Genomic DNA, 22,196 nt, shown 5'->3' with positions numbered 1-22,196 from the left:
ACAACTAGCCCCTAAGGCAACAAGACACATACTATATTTGAATGTGACTTTTGCAAAGAATTATAAAATTGACTAAAAACTAGAGAGATGACGAAACTGTAACATGTGTGCCAATAGATGACACATTACAGGTATTTTGGAGGTATGGGAGAAGTATATATTAAATTATATCAATTCACTAAAAGCAACATTTTAAAAAAAAGTTCTCCAATATTTGTGTCCATTATAGGTAGATTCAGAGACAAATATGATTTTGGGTGATGCTATTTTCTAATACTTAAGGCTGACTATAGTATCTATACTATAGACGCGGCGTACGAAATCATTTTCGAATCATAGGGAATCGAATCACAGAAATTAGATTTTTTTAAATTGTGTAAAAAACACTCTTGTTTGTTTTACAAAAATATCCGGAAAAATTTAAAAATTTCATTTAAGAATTTTGTGTTTTAAAAAGCTTTTTGTATTAAGTGAAAGCTGTGGTGATGTTCAGTTCATCACCACACACATTAAGATAAGAATAAAAATGAATAACAATTTAAAATAATATACTCTTAAGTAAGAGAACAAGATCATTAGAATGATCACTAATTGCAAGGTGTTAAAACTATTTATTTAATATAGATCATTTAAGATATTTAGAGTTACAAATTTTGTTCCAGGAAGGCATTCACTCCAATTAATAATAGGTACATAAAAAAAATTAACATGAAATTATACATTATGAAGCTGCACTGCTAATATATAAAATAAATAAAAAAATAATTAAGGGGTGATAGAAAATTTTATAACATAACTTAGCTGTTGAGGATCCTCATATTTTTTGTGTCTTAACCTCAGCTCTCCAAAACCATGTGTCCTTCCCTTTTCTCTCACCTCCTCTAACCAAGCCCCCAAAGCATACTCAACTCTTATTGGTTGTTACCACCATCACAAAATAAGTAGGGCTATACTTGCTATTTCTTTTTTTTTAATTTTGGCTAAATTATTTAAGGGCAGAAAAGGGCAGGTGAAAACTTATGAAAGAGAAACTAAAACTTTAAAGTAATTGTAGCAGTGCAGCAAAGATAAAAGTAACAAAACATCATAAAAGCAATACCACAAAGCCCTCATATTGTAATTAGTATTTTAGGAAGCTACTCACTGTTCCGAAAATAGAAGAAGAATATTTCTAAAATTTGCCTTTTTTTTTCTCATATAAAAACTCTTATCTTTTAAGAGATTATAATAAATATGCTCACTTATGTAAAAATTTACACCAAGAACCTTCTTTTTCATTTTTAATGTTAAAATAACTAAAAATATGTTTTTTTAAAAGTTTATGTTTTTATGTTATGTTTTATATGTTTTTTTGAAACTCTATTATGCTATAAAAAACTGTTTAGTTTTTTAGTAGTTTAATGCAATCTATCATTGTCACCAATTTGTACAAAAATATTGACTTGAAACTTTTAATGCCATCTTTTGAAATAATGTGAATAACAATGATTAAATAATAATGATAGCATAAATAAAATAATTGGAATAATGATAATGAAAAGCTTTAGTTTTGTAAGAATGAAAAGTGTTTGTGGGCCAATTTTTTTTATTTAAAAAGCGACTCTTACACTGTATTATCTGGGCTCATTAAAATCTGCAAAAAAATGGAAATAAGGCATTGATTTTTATTGTTTTCATCTAGGTGAAAAATTTTGCCACATTTGCAATATTTAAAAAAATTAAATAACTTCCAAAGCATTGAATTTATTTGTCCATTATAAAGCCTATTTATTTTTCTACTGTAAGATGGCGTATACGGTTAAATATTATAGCCCAGTTAAGTATTCTACTGTTAAATATTATATAGTTAAATATTCTACAACAAGTGTAAGGTACTTAAACTATAGTTTTTTTATTTCCTAGGTGGAAGAGCTTTGAAGGAAACTAAGGCTTGTGGTTAGAAACACATTAGATTTATAAATATATTTCATTGATGTATTTTTCTTTTCCAGGAAAGGGCTGATAAAAACCACACATTTTTCTCCATAAAAATACCCGAAGTCCCTCTGCGTGTGAGTTACAAAGGAAAAAAGGATAAAAACATCGAAGATGTGCATGAGCTTAGTTTGTTGTTATCAACCATTGAATATCACAATAAAACATGGACTTGGCTGGATTTGTTGATGGCTTTGAAAAACGATGCCAAAAAGATTCTTTTATCTCAAGTATGTTACAGATTATACTATTATTTACTTTAAATTCTATTATATTATTTTCAGTTTTATTCTTTTCATTTTAATGATTACCATTTATTGATTGATACTAAAATGACATCAATTAGATTTCAAAGTGTTGTCATTGTAATTATACATTTTTTGAAAATTATTGTACGTTCAAAATTATTTATCATTTTCAAAATTTGAGTTTTAATTTTTCAAATAAAATATTATTTTAAAGTAAAAAAAGAGTAAGCTGTATGAATTGAAATTAATGCTAGTAAAAAAGAAAATGTTCAATATGAAATAAAATAAGTTACCTTTTTTATAAGTTGTGTTAAGTTTATTCATTTGTTTTACTGTTTTGCATATAATAAAATAAAGAATTTGAGTGTACATGTCTGTATACCGAAAGGGAATTAATTCGAGAAGAATAACTAAAAAAAAGCCAATGTTAATTAGTTTAGTTTTGGTAAAATTTACTAATTGAAGTATGAAATAAAGTAAAAAGCTATATACGAAAAGACAAAATTATTGAGGAAATGTTATTAATTCATTTATAGAGTGTAAAAAAATCAGCAAACTATTATTGATGTCAACAATATTTAATTAATTTTGGTAATAGGTACTAATTGAAGCAAAAACAAGCTATGAACTTAAAAAACAAAATTTATGGAGAAAATATACTTATTCATTATGGAGAAACATACTAGGGCAGCATGGTGGAGTTTTGATGGATACAGTTTTCATAGGTATAAAAAATACTCTAATATAGGTACGAAGTATTTTATGAGTAAATTTGATGTGTATTACAGCTGCAGCAATACTGTACATTTAAAAAAAATTACAGTCCCTCGAAGATATATGCTTCAGCAGAAATTAGCTTAATTATGGTAACCTTGAGCAACAGCATTATGTCAGATAATACGGAATACAGTTAATCTTTATTTTGATGGGATGAATTACTAAACATGTGTTTTCCTTAAACTAATAACTTAAAGCCATCGAGAAAAGCATCTAATTATAATGTTAGAATAATTTCGGCTTTATTATTTGCGTAATTATTTGTCGTGCAGTTTCGTGCATGATTTTGAATTGCTGGACAGTACTGATTAATTGATACTTTTTTGTACACTTTGTATGAAAAATTGATATTCAGCTAGTATATATATATATATATATATATATATATATATTATTGCTATTATTATTAATTTAACAAAAAAAATATTTCTTATTATTTATTAAAAAATTACATTTGAAGGACATGATTTTTTGACCAACCATACATTAAAAGTTAATTTTTTTTAGTTTCCTTTTCTAGTTATTACAGTTTTTTTTTTCAATACTTTTGAGTTTATACACTAAAAAAGTATCAAATATATTTTACCAATATGTTGTTGTACTACCTGTTTTACTTTTGCTCAATTTGGAAGTTAAAAAGCCAATTTTATCTTATTTAAATTTTTGAGCCTGTAGGTAAAAATATATGTAATTTGGTCTGTGTGTTTTCAACCTAATACAATTTTTTTTTGTTGAAAAATCTCTATCGTGAGTTGGTCTATAGAAGGCAAATATCCTCATAAAACTGTAAATTAGATGTAAATTTTAACAAATACTCACTTTCTGAGCTACCGTGACTTAAGAAAGGATTTTTTTTTTTATGTTTTGAGAAATAAGTGTAACTTTCTAGTTACAAATTAGTCTTATCAATTAATTGTTTTCCTGACAGGCCATCAAACAAAAACTTCTGAAGTCTAGGAACATTCCAGAAACTGACAACCAACCACAAGAAGATGAAAAAGCTATGATACTGTTGGGACCTCAACATCTTGTAAGTACTCTTAAAACATCATTGATTTATTACTTGAAACTGTCAATTAAATTGAAGTTATGACATTTCATTACTCAATTAAAAAAATCTTCATGAGTGAATGATACATTAAAGGTAGTGATTGCTGAAAATGCTGTGTAACTCAGCACAGTAGAGTCCCGATTATCCGAGTTAATGTGAACCATGACTTACTCGGATAACCGAAAAACTCGGTTAACGCGAAGCATATAAAAAATGAAAGAAAAAGAGTAGGTATAAATGTAATATATTTAACAAATACAAAATTTATACGAATACACCACATACAATTGATGTTATAATTAAAAAGCATACTTTTTGAGAATGAAAGAGTTTTTACTTAAAAAAAAGTTCTAAATCGTTTTTTTATTTTTTTACATTACTTTAGCGTTTTTCTGCAGCAATGCTTAGCCATTTTTTTAGGGATAAGAGGAAGGCTGGTGTCGCCTCTTGTTTTTTGATATATTCACTTTCAGCTCTTTCGATAGCTTTTAGTCCATCTGTATGAGAGATTTTTATTTGTTGATTTTCATCATCTTCGCTAAATTCATTTTCATTACTGACGATGTTAACCATCATTTCATCGGATCAAGTTGTTGGATTTCATTTTCCTGAGTATTTAGAAGATAAAATTCACATTTTTTCGGAGGTAGTTGTTAAAATTAAAAATAAACTAGAACAAAAAAATCCTTGAAATATTTGATAGCTCGGTTAAAGTGAAAACTCGGATAATCGGGACTCTACTGTATATATTTTTATTCTTAATACGTATTCTTTACCATATTGATTCTAAATAAAAGAATTTTTTATTTCAAATAGGCTGGTGGTGGTGATAAGACTTTAAAGAAAAGTTTTCTGAGCCGAATGCGAAAAGATCATCATTGAAAGACTTTATAATGCTTAAGTGTTATTCATTAGCATGCAAGAGTATCAGAGCTCTTGTCTAATAAGTGCTTCAAATTGAAAACAATTCAGGTAGTTAAATTATTTATGTTACTGTGATATCTCTCCAATTTTCAAAAATATTTTAGTTCAAGTCTCAGAAAATTAAATTTTATTACATTTTGATCACATCAAATATTAAGCCCCTTATTAAATGAGTTGTAAATAATTACTATGGAAATTATTGTGTGCCAATTTTTATATTTAATGAGTTGTATTTTTAAAGAAAAAAACATTTTAAACTTTTTATAGCTTTATGAAAATGACTATGTTTGCAAAATGTTTAATTTAATATGACATTTTTCCTTATCTGCGGGATCCATTTTATTCTGCAATTAATCTCAGAATGTTTATAGTTTATATTTATCTGCCGATAAATTATAGAATCAGTTTTTTTCTAAGCTGTCTGGTCCAGGGACCCAGAGCTGAAAAATTTTATTTAAGGCTCTGGCTATTTTAAATATATATTTAATTGCGCTTTTGATTTTCAGATTTTAATTTTAAATGAAAAGAAAAATTCATTTCATTTTTTTTATTATGTAAAAGAAAAATTTAAAAAACAATAAAATAATCATCAGCTTACATGGAAAATTCACAGTTAAGCTAAGAAAGGAATTGAATCTAATAAATCTTCCTTTATATTTGATTTTGAATCCTTGTAAATGTATTTTAATGTCAAGAGTAGTCTTTCTACTGCAACTTGGCTAACAGACAATGCCTTTACAATACGAAAGGACTCAATAAGATACAATGAAATTGCTGGAGCATGAAAAAATTTAGAGCTCTGGGGAACACACTGCTCCAGAGCCCTCCAGCTCCACATCCTGAATTTGGTTTGTTACTATCTATTTTGAACATGTCTAACCAATACTCCAATGTTAATGATTTTTTTTTTATAATTATTCTGCTCATTTCTGTCTCAAGTTAATTTATTTTATAAATCATCAAACAAATTTTGTAGTCTAATTATATGATCAGAGCTAGAGCATTAAGTAAATATTAACATGTCCTGTCGGGCACGCAAAATATTTTAAATGTTTCGAGCCCAGATAATTACAATGAAAATTCTAAGAAAAATTGCAATGTTTTTTCTTTCCCACTCTCATTTTAATGTTTGGCCTCTAAGTTTAATTCAATTTCAATGATAATTATCTAAACTAAAGTGCATTTAGTTCTTCATTTGAAGTATCTTATTTGTACCTGAGCTCATCCAACACTTTTAATCTACATAATATTACATTTTATTTAATCTTAAAATTACTTCAAAGTGATATTTTATGTGCTATTTATGACATAATTAAGACCACCACCTTTGTCAACCAACCAGGAAGATCTCCTCGATCAGTAACAGTTAGTTGCAATTATTAAAAAGTTAGCAGTGGCTACCTTATATTCAGACGCAATTCACTCTATCGGAAAAGTGTTAAGCTATGAATAGTTTAGAAAAAAAATCCCAATCTGCTGAGTTTTTGTTTACAATTAAAAAAAAAACCTGGTTAATCTTTAATGAATTTTGTGTATATTGAAATAAAGTGCAATTACTTCATACTGTACATCATTTTGTTAATTTTTGTGGAGAAAATGACCTAGCCTGGTTTCTTGAATACAATAAAACCAAAATAAATGGCAATTAATTTTAACAAATTAATATGGAACTTGTGTAATGTGAATTGTTTGAAATCATTCTATTTGTAATGATCCCTGAAGTATGAAAAGAAAGTGGTTATATTTAATGTCCTGTCAAAATAATTTGTACCTTTCTTTAAGATAAAATATGCAATTATTTTATTATTTATATAATTTATTAATATGAAAGTCACTATCATGTTCAATTGCTCAAATAAAATAATTTTATAAATGTTCTAAAATTTAAAAATTGTTACTATTTCACAATTTTATTAATATGCTTTGTATAAAATGTAAAATACTATATATAAATTTGTATAGTGGAATATAAAATATTTTGCATGCTTTAATGTACATAAATAAGATTAACTTTTGTAATAAATAATTTATTTCCATCTGTTGATAGTCTTTCTGTGTATGCTCACTGGAATCATTTTAATCCCTGTGTAAGCTGATTTTTTTTTTTTTTTTTTTTTTTTTTTTTTTTTTTTTTTTTTTTTACAATTTACTCAAAATTCAAAACAGCAGACATAACAAAAATCAAAGACTATTTTTATTGGAAACTTCCCTTTTGGACTATCCAATTATCTTAGTATATTTTTTAAAAGTCCCATCGATTATTTCCTTGTTTTCGGATTGATGTCACCAGCCAAAGTAAATCAGACAGTGAAAGTTATCTGAAGGTTTTCTGTTTTACGAGAAAAAGGTGAAATGAAATTTTATTATAAAATATTACTTTTCTGTTGTCAATTCTATGAGTTTTCCTTTTCAATTGTTATTTTTTTACATATATTTTCAACTGTTAACATACTTGTATGTGTTATTTCATGATATCAATCTATCACACTTATGCTCAACAAAAAGAAAAGTACTTTTGTCAGCAATGTTTGCATAGAATTTTTCAAAGTTAACATATTCGATTATAAGCCAACCCCAACTAAAGCTTTTGAAACTTTTCTAAAAATGTTAGGCCTATATTCAGAAATATATGGTACTCTTCATCTATTTATTAAGAATTTTGATCAAAATATGCAAAATCTTACATAAGGCTTGGCGTCTTGCACATATTCAGTTTTCCTCATTTCTTAAACTAAGAGTTATATTAAAGTACAGTAGTAATAGATAAAAATCACTCTCAATTACTATCTTGAGCCATGATGGGTCTGCAGGCTACAGAATGCAACTACAGAGTTGAAATTTGACTGCTAAAAAAGCAATTTTTATTTATGAACTTAAAAAGAAATTTGCAGTTTTTGAAAAATTTCCACATGTTTGCTTGTTTTGCATTTTGTTGTGTTGCTCTAAAATTATAAAGCTAAGAATCATGAAATTATGAAGAAAAATGTACTATGGGATTTAAGTTCAAAAACTACTCACTATTAAACAGTAAAAAATACCATGTGAATTGCTCTGCAGTATACAATTTTGAAAAAAACTTTTCGTTTTTTGAATTACAATTTTTAAAAAAAAAAAAAAAAAAAAAACATTAATCTATATTACAAAATAAATAAATTAAAGGAAACTTTACAAAATATAATTTATTGATTTGAAATATATTTACAATCATTAATTGTTATAATATAAATTGCTAGCAATTTAGAAACAATCAGCTATGTTATTTATTTCTGGAGATCGTACATAACCTTCAAACTCCTTCAGCCTGTCCATGCTTTTATGGATTTCTGACGTCAACAAAAAGACTTTTTTAGAAAACTCAGACTGAAAGTGAAATTGCGTACAATGAGAAAGAAATTTATGCAAAATAAAAAATAAAGGTTCTAAAAATTTGCTTAAGAAGGCCTCAAACATAAACATATGATTGTATAAAATAAAAATGTTCAAACAAGAATTATTAAACAGCAGTACATTTATTTATTTTAGACAAAACAAAAGATAGAAAATGCTTTAAAAGTCAATATTAATCATATTATTGGTTAATATGAACATAATTTAGAGAACACATGCATAGAGCCCAATAGCTGCATAATTTACAATTGTCTTTATGGTTGCCAAATACTCTATGGCCTGCCTCACTAATAATGCACTGTAAATCCAGGATAACCTGGACACACTTTATAAATAATACAGAACAGCAAGTAAAAATCCAACTATAGCATTTGGCTAAAGTTGCACAACCTGAGGCCCCTCGACTATTCAAAAATGCTATACTAGTTCTGTTGTCTTGTAACCATTAATAAATCTGTTTAAGATTTAACATTCATAAAACGTCTTGTAATTCACTGATTATAAATGTTTTAAATTTAAAAATATATTCCCAACTAAATGTTTAATCTTATTGTGAGCTATAATAGGTTTTCTCAATTTTAAATCATTTTAAAGCCCATAAAATTTCGTTAATCATAATATTTAATTTGTATTTATATTACTCAATAAAATATTTATTACTTATGTTTTAATTTTCTTACTTTCACTCTATAAAAATTAATTACTACTAATCGATTTTAAAACAAACTGTTGTATTATGACAAAAAGAGAAAAACATAGAAAATTAATAAGTTTTATTCACTGCACATAAGCTGCAAACATATAAAACTCATAAAATGAGTTTAATATTTTCCATGTTTTTTCTATATTTTAAAGATTAATGAAAAGAGAAGAAAAATTTATATTAAAAAATCAGAAAACAAATAAAAAAGATATTCTCTTCATCAGCTCATACGATTATGTCCACAAAAAGGAATGCTTTCAAATAATGTATCAATATAGACAAAGGAAAATATATCATTACAATAGTCTGAGGACCACTTTAAAAAAAACTGAAACAAAATAGAAGACATTAAGTAAAAAATATATCACATAAAAAACAGAAAATAAAATGTAAAGAAAAAATGGAATAAAACACAAATTGAAACTTAGAAAACGAGTAGCGAATTCAAACGAACTTACATGTACGGGAACTTTCAAGAATGAAGGCGCAACAAAGAGTATGCGCCATAAAACAAAATCTCTCTTTTTATATTTTTAGCTCCATTTGTGCTTCTGTTTTCATATTTTGTAATCTGGCAATCTTATTACGAAAATCTATATATATATTTCTCTTACACGGCGATAAAAAAAAGCCTCATTACAACTCTCCGAATGGCAACGCTAGAAAATCAACCAATAATTGCCGCTAAAAATGTCACATGCCAAATCTAGATTAGGTGGCTCAACATATAGCGCTTCTAAAAACGGAAACTGAAATAACCAGAGTGTAAAATATTATGTGCTTATGCGCATCGTATTTTTTGTTAAATAATTTATTTATTATATATCAGTTTATAGATGGTAACGAGAAGAGTTTTGTGATTGCTATGGTGACTAATTAGAATGTAAATTGTTTTTTTTTTTTTTTTTTTTTGAGTGAGTGTGAGATTTATTTTTTGGAATTGCGATGCTGTAATTTTATTCTTTAATTAATAAATCTTCCTTTTATATTAAACGTGATAGTATTTTCTTTAATTATTTGATTCAAAGTCCTTGGAGTTTTATTTGAGGTCAGTTTATTTTGTATTTTTTGACAAGGGAGAGAATTCTCACCAAATGAGATTTGTTCCGAAATTCAATGTTTTGTTTATGCAGGCTTTTCCATTGCAATTCACTTATTTCAATTTTTAATAGACTTAGTTATAGCCAAAAGTTTAACCTTTTTAAAAATAAATCAGTTTTAGAAATTTTATCTTAAGATTATCTTAAGATTTATACTATAGCACATTTCTAATAGGTTTAACGAATTACATGTCATTTATTTGAATTCAAATTTATTTTAATGACTTAGTATTTACTAAAAAGATGTAATTTTTTTTTTAAAAAAAAGTTGTTATATGGATTTGAATGATTGTTTTGAATTCTTAGAATTTTGTGCATTTGCAATGTACCTAAGTTAGTAGCGAGCGAAGTGAACTTGGTTTGCGAAGCAAACCATATAAGATTGCGTAGCAATTTTTGGGGGTTGGCGAGCGTAAGCGAGCAGGGGGCACAGCCCACTAGTATTTTAAATCATTCTTGAAAGATTCCCATACCTGTAAGTTCATTTGAATTCGCTACTCTTTTTAAAGATTTCGATTTGTGTTTTGCTCTGTTTTCTCTTTATGTGATATATTTTTACTTAATGTGTTCTATTTTGTTTGTTTCTTTTAGTGCTCCTCACACTATTGTATTGATATATGTTGCTATATTGATATAATATTAGAATCACTCCTTTTTGCAGATATAATCATGTGAGCTGATGAAGAGATTATATTTTTTCATTTTGCTTTTTAATATATTTTATTTTAATAATTTTTCTTCCTCTCTTTTTATTAATTTTTTATATTTTTCATGTTTTCTCTATATTTTTAACTTGTATAATAGCACTTCAGTATTTTCAAATTTTTTCATAAAATTATTATAATTAATTTCTGTCAACATGTCTAACACTTTGGCCCTTTATTAGTCAACCTGCTGTGAGAGTGACCCTTCTGAAAAAAAGGGCCTCTCATTTGAAAGCACCCAAATAAAAATAATTTCTTTTAACTCCTAGAAAGTCCTAGTCTACCATAAAAATTTATTTTTAAAGTCAATTTTCAAGTTAACGATCTACAAATGAAATTAAAACATAAAATATGTAACTTACATATGCCAAATCTCTATGACTTGCAGGGCAAGAGTCTTCTAAAGCAACTAAATCCTTCGCTACATCTTTCATAATGTTATTAGCAAAGCCAAAAAAATTTAATATATGCCTGAAAAGTAGAGACATAAATCAGCACAAAACAAACAATAATATAAAGATCTAAATAAATTACACAGGGTAAATTTGTTTTTTTTTTTTTTGCTTGAGATTTTTTAACAGATCTTAGATACTTATGCATCACTCATTTCAAATCTGTAATTAGCTGTTCTCTCCGAATTACAGTTAGTTTTCTTTTTTAAAAAAAGATGACATATGAATTTAAAAAGGTTATATATAACAAGGGGTCGCAGAAATGTTGGAGAAACGAAACAGACTCTTAACACATTAGTTTTGGGAAAACAGGTCCTTTACAGATTATTTTCTTGTGAAAATAAAACCTTTATTAAATATTTTATCTCAAAAAGGGACTCTTTATAATAGTTCAGGTTTTAAAAATAAACTCTTCACAGAATTCCTATTTTGAGACATTTTGTGACCTCTGATTTAGCCACCATTTATTTAATACATAATTCCCCCCCCCCCTTTTATTAAAATAAATTTGGATTTAGGAAACTTACTGTTATAGGAATACACACAGTAAACTTTCAGTAGTTATGTATTAATTAGAGTGTGTTAAAAGATAAAAGTGAATAGACTAATTTGAGTACAAAATAAATAAATAAAGACATTATGATCAGTATGACTATATAAAATAACATTACTGAAGAAATATCATGAAAAGGCAAATTGGATAAAATGTTTTATTTACCTATGATACTGAACATGAGATTTCAAGCTATCAGTTTGATCGCAAGATCTTAACAATTGCTTTAATTTACGAAATTTCTCAGAGACTTCTTTCAAATGGTCAATGACTACATTTATTTTCTGCAATCTTTCACCTAAAATGGAATGAATATATATACATTATAAATAACTACATAAGTCAAAACAAAAAACAAGGGAGGAGGTTTTGTGACTTTCTTACACGGGTATGAGAAAAGGTTTTTTAATTTTCTTATTTTTACAGACAAATTGGAAATAGTTCAAAATTGCAAAACATGTTTACATAATATTTGAACAGATCCTTATATTTTCATTTTCAAAAATTGATAAAATATACTTAATAATCCACACAAAGGGTCTTTCTTTAAAACAATTATTTTTTCACTCAATATATAGTCTAATACTAATTTTGATTAGTGTGTTTAAGTCATATCATCCCTTGAGAGTCCATAATAATGAAATACAAATAATGCAAAAATAAACAAATTATAAATTTTTTTTTTTTTAAAAATGAACTACAAAAATCAACATACTTTGTATGGTAACTGAAATAATGTTTTCAGCATCTTCATAAACTTTATGATTTAACGAATGGCCTTGTGCCTAAAATGGAAACCACAAACAAAATGAATGATTTTTTTCAAATATATTTTCAACAGTTAAACTACTCTTCAACTTTGAAGAGAACTTCTTCAGACCATAAGTCTTAGGCTGTCTGCTGCTATGGTAACAAGAGAGACCAGAACAACATAAAAAACAACAGAAAATAATACTGTTCCAATCACAACAACATAAAAAATGTTTAAAACTTGTGAAATATTCAGACACACTACTGAGAATTTCCCAGCGTTTTCGACACTCGAAGCTTTAGGGAATTTTAAGTTAATTTTGATGCTCGTTTCTCAGACTTAGATACTATTGTGAACAAAATTAAGATTTATCTAAATTCTTTTGAAATTGACCTTGAAACTTCAGCCTGGTGGGTAGGGCACTGGTCCCATGTCCGAGAGTTAGTGGGCTCGAACCCAGCCGTCCGAAGACTCCCCATTTAGTAAATAGTGACTGATGCACATTAAATCTGTCAAGTCGCAAAGTCCTCCATAACAAATCAATACCTCTGAGGGTACTGGATTAGAGATTGATCGTTCTCTGATTCAGGTAAAAATTATGATCTATGGATGTATGAATGGGTCCACCCCATAAACGGGTGTGGCAGAAGTTGAATTCTTGGCCATAGATGGCGCCATTGGAAAACAAGAACAATTGCACCCTTCTGCCTAAACAGGCATACGTCAACAACAACATTGAAACATTAGCCCCCGAACTTCAAATAGATATCATTGATTAACAGTGCAATGATATAATTAAGAGAAAGTAAACAAATATCAAAATTCATACACTGATAGAATTTGATAATTTTCCAGTTGGCTGTTACTATTATTTGTGATGCTATTTGTGTGAGAAAACATTCTACAAAATAAAATCAGAGGTTGATCTAATTTTTACTTTTTAGGGTCAATTTTAGTATGGAAAAAAATATTCGTTTGAAAAATGAATGCTATTTTTTTATGAAAAATTACTTTTAAAAATTTCTTAAAGTTAGAAACTCATTCACTTTTAGCATACACCATTTCGTATTGCCGTTTTCGTAAATACCCATGTGTGTTTCTTTTATTTTTTCGGCCGCTTCTCTATGACTTTACAAATTTATTCTGATATAAATGTGGTTACGACATATGAATTTGAGCTATCACTTTTTGACGTATTCTACTTGTGACGATTATAATTTCCTTTCACATCCTTTGGTGGTAGTTTTTTCGACAGTTATTTATTATTTTCAGCTCTGTTTACCTACCTGGTTTTAACTCCAATGTTTTTAATATCCTATTACATCACACAAATTTTGAAATATAATTTTGATGCCCTTTTTTAAAAGAATCATTCACAGAAGAATTTTTTGGGATCATTAAAGTGAAATTTTGTGAAGGAGCCATTTTTACGAATTTGAATTTCGTGAAGACAACGTTTTTACAAATCAGAATTTTGTGAAGGGGACATTTTTTTAGAATTTAAATTTTACGAAGGGATTGCTTGTTATATTTTGAATTGTGTGAAGAGGCCACACAGTGACTCAAATCCCCATCTGGATCCACACAAAGAATATTTAGAGAATCTAAAAAACAAGCATCATAAATTACTTTAATAATTAGTACAAGTAAAATTAGTCTACAGCTACAAACTATTGTCAGTAAAAATCACAGTTACATAAATCTCATTAGTATTTTTAACAAGGGGACACTTGTCATTAAGCTTTACCAAGCAAGATCTGTGTTTTTTTTTTTATCCAACTTAATACAGCAACAATAACAACAAGAAGTTAGATTATATTCCACAGCGGGCTGTAGTTTGGAAATCCCTGGTGTAAGTAATAATACTGATTGATACTGAATAATTTATACAGTCAAATCTTAATAACTCTAACTTGAAGACCCTGTGGCAGAATTTTTTTGGGCTTTCTGCGACAATCTTCTCCAGCACTAATAATATTTTTCTGCAAGATACTTTTAATAATAACTGATATACATGTTATTAATTAAATTTAAAGTAACAGAAACGTTGTATTTACAAAGAAAAGCCTATTTGGATATAAGAAAATTTTATGTATTTTTTTTTAAATAATGAATTTGTAATATTTTTTTATTCTAATATCATGGGCGATATTCTCACATTTTGTAAGAGGAAAACACACTAATTATTTCTTTTTTCGCATTTCCTAAATCATCATCACATAGAAAAATAATAATTAAAAATCATAAAATCAGTGAAAGAAAAGAAAACCAAAATTTTTTATTTTTCCCAAAAGGAAATTTAAAAAAATCACGAGCATTTCGTCCCCTTTGATGAGTGAATAAGGTATCTCTTGAGTATAATTGTGGTGGGAAAAAAATCTTTCTAACATTTCCGCAGAAAAGAAATTTTTTACTTCAATATTCTTTATTTTTCATTCTTCTCAAATAAGAATCGAAAAATTAAGAACATTTCTTTCCCCTTCGATGCTTGAAAAAGACATCTTTTAAATATAATTTTAGAGAGAAAAAAAATTTCGAAAATTTTTGCAGAAAAGAAAACCAAATTTTTTTACTTTGTAAAGGAAAAATTTTTCTCCAAGAACTCTGTAACGTTCTGCGACAATGTCGCCGTGTCGCCACGATTCTGCCACTGGGCTTGAAGATAGAAGAAAATTTTGAAATACAGTGCTCGCTGCATATTAAGTTCACATTGGTTCTGAGAACATTTGATTTCAAAAACTGCCAGATTTTAAAACCGGAATATCTACAATTTAGGAAGAAAAAAATTTTACAAAGTCAAAATAAGACTAAAAATTAAATGGACTTTTAATTTTATAGCTGCAGAAATTACATATGAAATTTTAAGCAGAAGATACAATTTTAAGTATACTTGTCAGTTCATCCAGCCATGGATCCCACCATCCCAGCCCACCATCTCAGATTTTGATGAAAATTTGTACACTTATAGAATTTTTGATGCTGATTTCAAAAATATCAATTATATTTGTTGTTGATGCGGGGTAACAAAAGGGGGGTAATTTATCCATGAATTTTCCCTTCTAATTAGTGTGGACTGTAATATCGCTGGTAAGACCTAAATTTAGTAATTTTTCTAAATCTGGTAAATGCTGGCATTGGAATACGACAAGAGAGAGAGCACCATTACAACCTTATGACAGCTTGTTTATTGCTACTCTGACTGGTTACAAAACGGTACTGTAGATGGCGCTGGAGTAAAAATACAACATACTTCCCGCGTTGAAATAGAGCACTGTATTTCAAATATATTAGCAATGAAAATAATATCAAATATAAGTAATATGCAAAACAAATAATAGGGAAATGACATCACTTTTCTTATAAAACAGAAAACAAAAAATAAATATACAGATATAAAATTGACATACAATGATATGACTTAATCAAGCTTCAACTGGTACTGGAAAAATGGAATATTTGCCTCTACGAGCAATGAGTATTTTTAGGGTTGCAATAAAAGAGTCAGATGTTAGATTAGAAACAATTTCAATGTGAATAGCTTTAGTTACAAGACATACAAAAATAGCAATAAATATTTTTTTCAATGGACCTTTACGTTGATTTTTTTTTTTTATGAAAAAAGATCCTGCGAAATCAGTACCAGAATTTAAGAAAGGAAAAGTTGGTTTACATCGAACACTAGGCAAATCTCCCATTTTTTGAACTAAAAATCTAGGTTTAAATTTAGTGCAAATGACACAATCATGAACAATTTTCCGAGCCAAATTCCTACCATGTATTATCCAAACTGTTAGTCTTGACAAATTTAATAGTGCTTGTGCACCTATGTGACAATTTGACTTATGTAGATTTAATAAAATAAGCTCAGAAATTTTATGATTTTTAGGCAAAACTATGGGATGTTTGCTTTCATAGGGCAAATTAGAATTTGTTAGACGCCCTCCAACTCTTATAACATTTGCTGAATTATCAAAAAATTGAAACAAAAATTTCAGTTTGCTTGTAACATGCACTGGTTTACCTGATTTCAATAATTTAAATTCTTCTGCTAAAGATTCCTGCTGCACAAATGAACATAACTTTAATTCTGCTTCACTTAGCTCACAGGATGTAAGATTTCCACTTCTCTTAATTTGATTCTTACAGTTGTAAATAAACCTGTATACATAGGACATTACATTAATCAATTTGGAATAAGAATTTGTTATAGAAAATATTGGGTTTGAAAAACTGAAATGAGAAATTAATAGATTAATGTCTTGCGATTGATTGAGTTCAGATTGATACATCTTTGAGTCCCTTTCGGAAAATAGTTCACTTTCAGACTCTGAGTTCTTCCTTTGATTTATGGTGTTGGAACCCTGCCACCATAATGAGTGATGTAAAAGTTCCTTTGCTTCACAACCACGTGATAATATATCCGCTGGATTGGATATCAACGGAACATAGTTCCAAACACAATTCTGTGATAGTTGTTGGATTTCTTTCACTCGATTGGCGACATATTGTTTTAACTTTAAACAGTCAGTTTTTATCCATGCGAGAACTATTTTTGAGTCTGAATATATATAGCACTGCTCGTTGGGGACATTCAGAGAGTTCCGTACTTTGTCCAGTAGCCTGCATGCCAATAGAGAAGATAACAGTTCAAGACGTGGAATAGTGAGTTGTTTTATAGGAGCAACTCTTGACTTAGAACACAATAGTTCTGATGTAAGATGGCCGTCTACATTTCGAGTTTGTACGTAAATTGCTGCTCCGTAAGCAAGTACACTGGCATCGGCATAAACATGTAGTTCCATTCCTGATGCATTGTCTGTCACTTTGCGTTTCACATGTAACTCTTGTATGGCTGGAAGATTGTGGACAAACAATTCCCATTCTTTGGCTAAATCTGGAGGAAGTACATAGTCCCACGTTAACTTGATGGTCCAGAGTCTCTGAAGGAAGATTTTTGCGTTTGTGGTAATTGGGCCCAAAAGTCCAAGCGGATCAAAGATACGTGGAATGACGCTAAGCGCATCTCTCTCTGTATAGGTTTCTTGCCTTTTTAACGAAGTGAGTTGAAACCGGAATTCATCTGTTCTGGCATTCCAGATGACACCCAATGTTTTTGTAGTTTCGTCAGTGTTGATAAATCTGTGCTCTACGACATCAGTTGACTCGTCTAATTCAACTGCATTGGATCTCCATTTATGTAACTCCATGCCACAAGATCTTAGAAGACCAGACAACTCAGATTTAAGACGCACAGCTGTAAGTACGTTGTCCACTCCACTGACCACATCTTCCATGTAACTATCCCTCGCGAGAACCTCGGCCGCAAGAGGAAATCTTTCAGACTCATCTTTGGCTGCCTGGAGGATTGTTCGAGTGGCCAAAAACGGAGCTGAAGTTGTGCCGTATGTTACGGTTTTCAATCGGTATGTTTTGCACGGTTGATACTCGCTTGTTTTCCAAAGGATGCGAAGAAGGTTTCTTTGGGAAGGCTCAACTAATATTTGACGGAACATTTTTTGAATATCTGTTGTAAAGACAATGTGATGTTTACGGAAACGCACCAAAATGTCGAAAATGTCCTCCTTCACCTGTCCTTTCATTTGTAGATCATTTAAGCTTACACCAGTTGAAGTAGGCGCAGAGGCGTTGAAGACTACTCTGAGAGGAGTTGTAGTCTTTTCAGGGCGGTAGACTCCATGATGCTGCAGATAGCAGTGAGGATAATTGCTTTTATCAACTGGCTCTTGATCATCCTCTTTTTCTACGGGCTCCATGTGACCCATATCTAGGTATTCTTGCATGAATTTAATATAATGACCCCTCATAGTGTCATTTTGAGAAAGCCGTCTCCAAAGCTGATTAAGTTTTTGCTCTGCTAAATGCTTGGATTCTCCTAGCTTATGGAGATCTTTGATTGGCATTTGAACTATGTATCTACCAGTGTCGTCTCTCTTGTGCGTATTTTGATAATGCTGCTCGCATAAATTATCTTCAAGGCTCATGTAATGCTCCTTTGAGCTTAAGCACTCCTCAACTTCCCAAAACTTTCTCAGGGTTTGCTCTAAAGTGTTAGTAGATTGGCTGATTAACCCACAGAAGTCTTTAGCTTTATCCTGACTATTTGTACCTATTGCTACCGTAAAGATAAACCCAGAAATAGAATTTCTTAAAACTATTTCAGTACCTGGTATGTTAATATCGCCTGTCCTCATAATTTCAAAAAATGCTTCCGTTCCAATGAGCATGTCTATGTTAGCTGAATTTGCGAAAATATTAGGTTCTGCTAAATGTATGTTTTTAGGTAACTCAAATTTCTTTAATGATAATGGTGCAGTTGGAATAAAATCTGTTATCTTTTTCACAACTAAGAAATCTAATGTTTTAAAATAAGTCCCATCCCTGTTAGTAATATCAGCCTGTAATTTCCCTTTTACAGCAGTTTTATTATTACCTAACCCTGCAATGGGGTTGTTTATTTTTCGCAATGGGACCTCTAATGCATTAGCAAGCGCTTCGGTTAAAACGTTAGAAGTCGAACCACTATCTAAAATACACCTAGCTTTAAGAGTACGAGTTTTGGAACTCCTAATAAATACCTCACATATTGGCAAAATACCACTTTTATTTGAATAACGAGTATTTTTATTTATTAGTGATAAAGTTTGAGCATTAAATTCGGCAGTATTAATATTCGGAAATGTATTTTCCAAAGCACTTGAATTATCATCATTTGAAATAAATGATTGCTGACGCAACGAACCATTTACATTTTCCCCTTGACGCCTATGAATTAATGTATTATGTCTGTGACCACAACTCGAACAAGAATATTTCGATTTACAGTTTCCCACAGAGTGCGATTTCGATAAACAATTATAACATAATTTGTTTTTTGATATGACTTCAATTCTTTGCTCAACATTAAGCTTCAGAAAATAATCGCACTTAAAAATGGGATGGCTATTTGAACATAAAACACATGGCGGTACTTTTTTCTCATTGACTAAAAATGATCTTGACCTTGACTTTTCTGTTTTCACTTTTAGTTGAGCTGTTTGAGAAACATTTTGATAACTTTCTAGAATTTGAGCTCTTTTTTCCAAAAATAATAAGAAAGAATCTAATTTTGGAACTTCCTGTGTGCATAAACTTAATTCGTATTGTTTTCTAGTTTCTTTGTGGAGTTTTGAAATGATAATATTTAAAGCGAAAATGTCTGATAAATCATTTCGTTTATATTCCAAAACATGAAGAGCTCTCAGATTTTTTCTTATGGTGACAATTAAGTGCCTAAGTTCCTTGGCGGACTCATTGTTTATTTTTTCGACACCTAATATTGCTTTTATGTGACTCTCAATAATTAAGCGTTCATTTTCGTATCGCTCCTCCAACGCTTTGAATAATGACTGAAATGTATAGTCAAGCGTTTGAAGGTTTTTTGCCTCTCCTATTAGAGAAGAATTTAAGCAATGCAACTTTTGTATATCATTTAACTGCTCATTTGACGTAATAATGTTGTCAAATTGTATTTTAAATAATTGCCAGTCATCGTATCTTCCTGAGAATTTTGTCATGGGTATTTCAGGAAGAGTTATGCTTTGTTTACATGCAGTTTTTTCTTTTAAATTTTGCGGGTTTTGCATTCACGTATTTTCTAAATTTGACTGAATTAGAGTTTTGAAACACGTTTTTATGGTGGTTTTGGCGTACAGTAATTTGTCATTGTACTCTTCGCTTGTTGCGATTTCTTGTTCGTATTCCGGTGCATTTGTTATAAGCTCCTCAATTTCCGAATTTAAGTTTCTTATGTCTAATTCTTTACTAATTAAAATTTCCTGCAACTCGTTTAGTTCCGCTTCATTTGTTTCATAAGTTCGTTTACCTTTATTTTGCATAAACGCGTCTAATCGAGTTATTGCTTTTGAAATACTTGATCGAATTGTGGTACGTTTCTTTTTTAATTTGTCAATTTTTGCCATTGTTAATTGCTTGTAATTTAGAAATTCCTCAATAGTAATAAATTTTCAATATGAATAAGTAAGATGAACAATTTAAAACGAAACTATAAATATGTATTTGTGATTACCAAAATCTATACAGAATGTTTTAATTGTTAAAATACTACTTTTACTAAATACAATAAATGTGAAAGTTTATTTAGATTATAGTACCTAATTATATACTGTAAAATTATTTACCTGCGGCGCTGAGCGGGTCATTATGTTGTTGATGCGGGGTAACAAAAGGGGGGTAATTTATCCATGAATTTTCCCTTCTAATTAGTGTGGACTGCAATATCGCTGGTAAGACCTAAATTTAGTAATTTTTCTAAATCTGGTAAATGCTGGCATTGGAATACGACAAGAGAGAGAGAGCACCATTACAACCTTATGACAGCTTGTTTATTGCTACTCTGACTGGTTACAAAACGGTACTGTAGATGGCGCTGGAGTAAAAATACAACAATATTTAAATCAGTTGAGGGGTTTAAAAGTTATAAGAATTTATATTTTTGCCAAAATGGCACATTTGCCGCCATTTTGATTCATACATCAAAGGCTATTAATGATTGTAACTCACCTTATATTTGTCAAAGAGCAATAATTTTTATTTTTTATTTTGTTCAGAATAAAATAATCTGTCATTAAAACACATTTGTTTGCAAATAATTATCTTACTTATTTAGTAAATGGGTCTGTTTTGCAGTTTTTTGATCAACGGAGTTGAGTAACTTCAGGAGCTGATTTCTGGCAACTCGCCCCCTTCAATTTCAAAAATATTTTAGGGAAAGTTAGTTGAAAGTGCAGACTAGCATCTGATATAAAAATTTTAATGGGCGGTTCACTCACTTTTTTTAGAAAAATATTTTTCTTATGAATTATTATGCATTAAAAGTACTGGTTGTTTGAAGATTTATAGTCCTTAATTGTAATTGTAACTTGAGTATAATAAAATGATGTAAAAAAATTTGAATGGTAGATTATGATGTCAAGCAAAGTGATCATTTATTAAATTATATTTTTCCTTCTTTCTTTGAGCCCCCCCCCCTCAAAAAAGAANGAAAAGAAGAAAGGAAAAAATTTGAGAATGAACAAGACAAACACAATTTCTGCATCACGAACACAATTTCTGGAAAGGGATTGCTGAAATTTACAATTCAGCTCTATATGTTTTAGCTTGATCTACACTTATGACATGAAGGGAGACTTTCTTGGTCTTATTGGAAGGAGAATTAAATAAGTCACAATTTTTTTTCATTTTCTTATATAGGGTGACCTTGGATAATTCCTGATCAAAAAATGCAAACATCTACTTTGTGAAAAAACTATTCAAGATAGAATTTCAATATTTACTGGAAGTTTGAGACTATATGAGATGAGTCCTATGCTACCTTCTTTTGTTGGAAAATCTAATTAGAATTTAAAAGATTTTAAATTCTTAGTGATCAGAAATTACCCCTTCTCTTGATCATTTCTGGGGTAATTCCTGATCACTTCTGGGGTAATTACTGATCACCAGTTTTTATAGTAAAGGGGTTGTTTAAAAATAATTATACAATGGTAATTAACAAA

General features: G+C 29.3%; 2 protein-coding genes across 3 annotated transcripts in view; one reads left to right on the top strand and one right to left on the bottom strand.

Moving 5' to 3' along the window:
- Nucleotides 1-7,012, top strand: part of LOC107444531 (bridge-like lipid transfer protein family member hobbit) — a 105,902-nt gene extending 98,890 nt beyond the window's left edge. Inside the window, exons 48-50 of the mRNA XM_016058688.3 lie at nt 1,992-2,204; nt 3,928-4,029; nt 4,867-7,012. Coding sequence (XP_015914174.1) covers nt 1,992-2,204; nt 3,928-4,029; nt 4,867-4,932 — 381 coding nt within the window. The 3' untranslated portion in view covers nt 4,933-7,012. The remainder of the gene's footprint in view (nt 1-1,991; nt 2,205-3,927; nt 4,030-4,866) is intronic.
- Nucleotides 7,013-8,138: 1,126 nt separating this feature from the next.
- Nucleotides 8,139-22,196, bottom strand: part of LOC107444549 (uncharacterized) — a 20,573-nt gene continuing 6,515 nt past the window's right edge. For both annotated transcript variants that reach the window (XM_016058716.3, XM_016058709.2), the window contains exons 3-6: nt 12,589-12,658; nt 12,039-12,171; nt 11,231-11,339; nt 8,139-8,334 (exon numbers count right to left, since the gene is read on the bottom strand). In XM_016058716.3, coding sequence (XP_015914202.1) covers nt 8,212-8,334; nt 11,231-11,339; nt 12,039-12,171; nt 12,589-12,658 — 435 coding nt within the window. In that variant the 3' untranslated portion in view covers nt 8,139-8,211. The remainder of the gene's footprint in view (nt 8,335-11,230; nt 11,340-12,038; nt 12,172-12,588; nt 12,659-22,196) is intronic.

This window comes from Parasteatoda tepidariorum, chromosome 6 (assembly GCF_043381705.1).
Source record: "Parasteatoda tepidariorum isolate YZ-2023 chromosome 6, CAS_Ptep_4.0, whole genome shotgun sequence".
Classification (NCBI taxonomy): domain Eukaryota; kingdom Metazoa; phylum Arthropoda; class Arachnida; order Araneae; family Theridiidae; genus Parasteatoda; species Parasteatoda tepidariorum.
The sequence above is the reverse complement of the archived record's forward strand: the minus strand, read 5'-3'. Positions and strand labels throughout refer to the sequence as shown.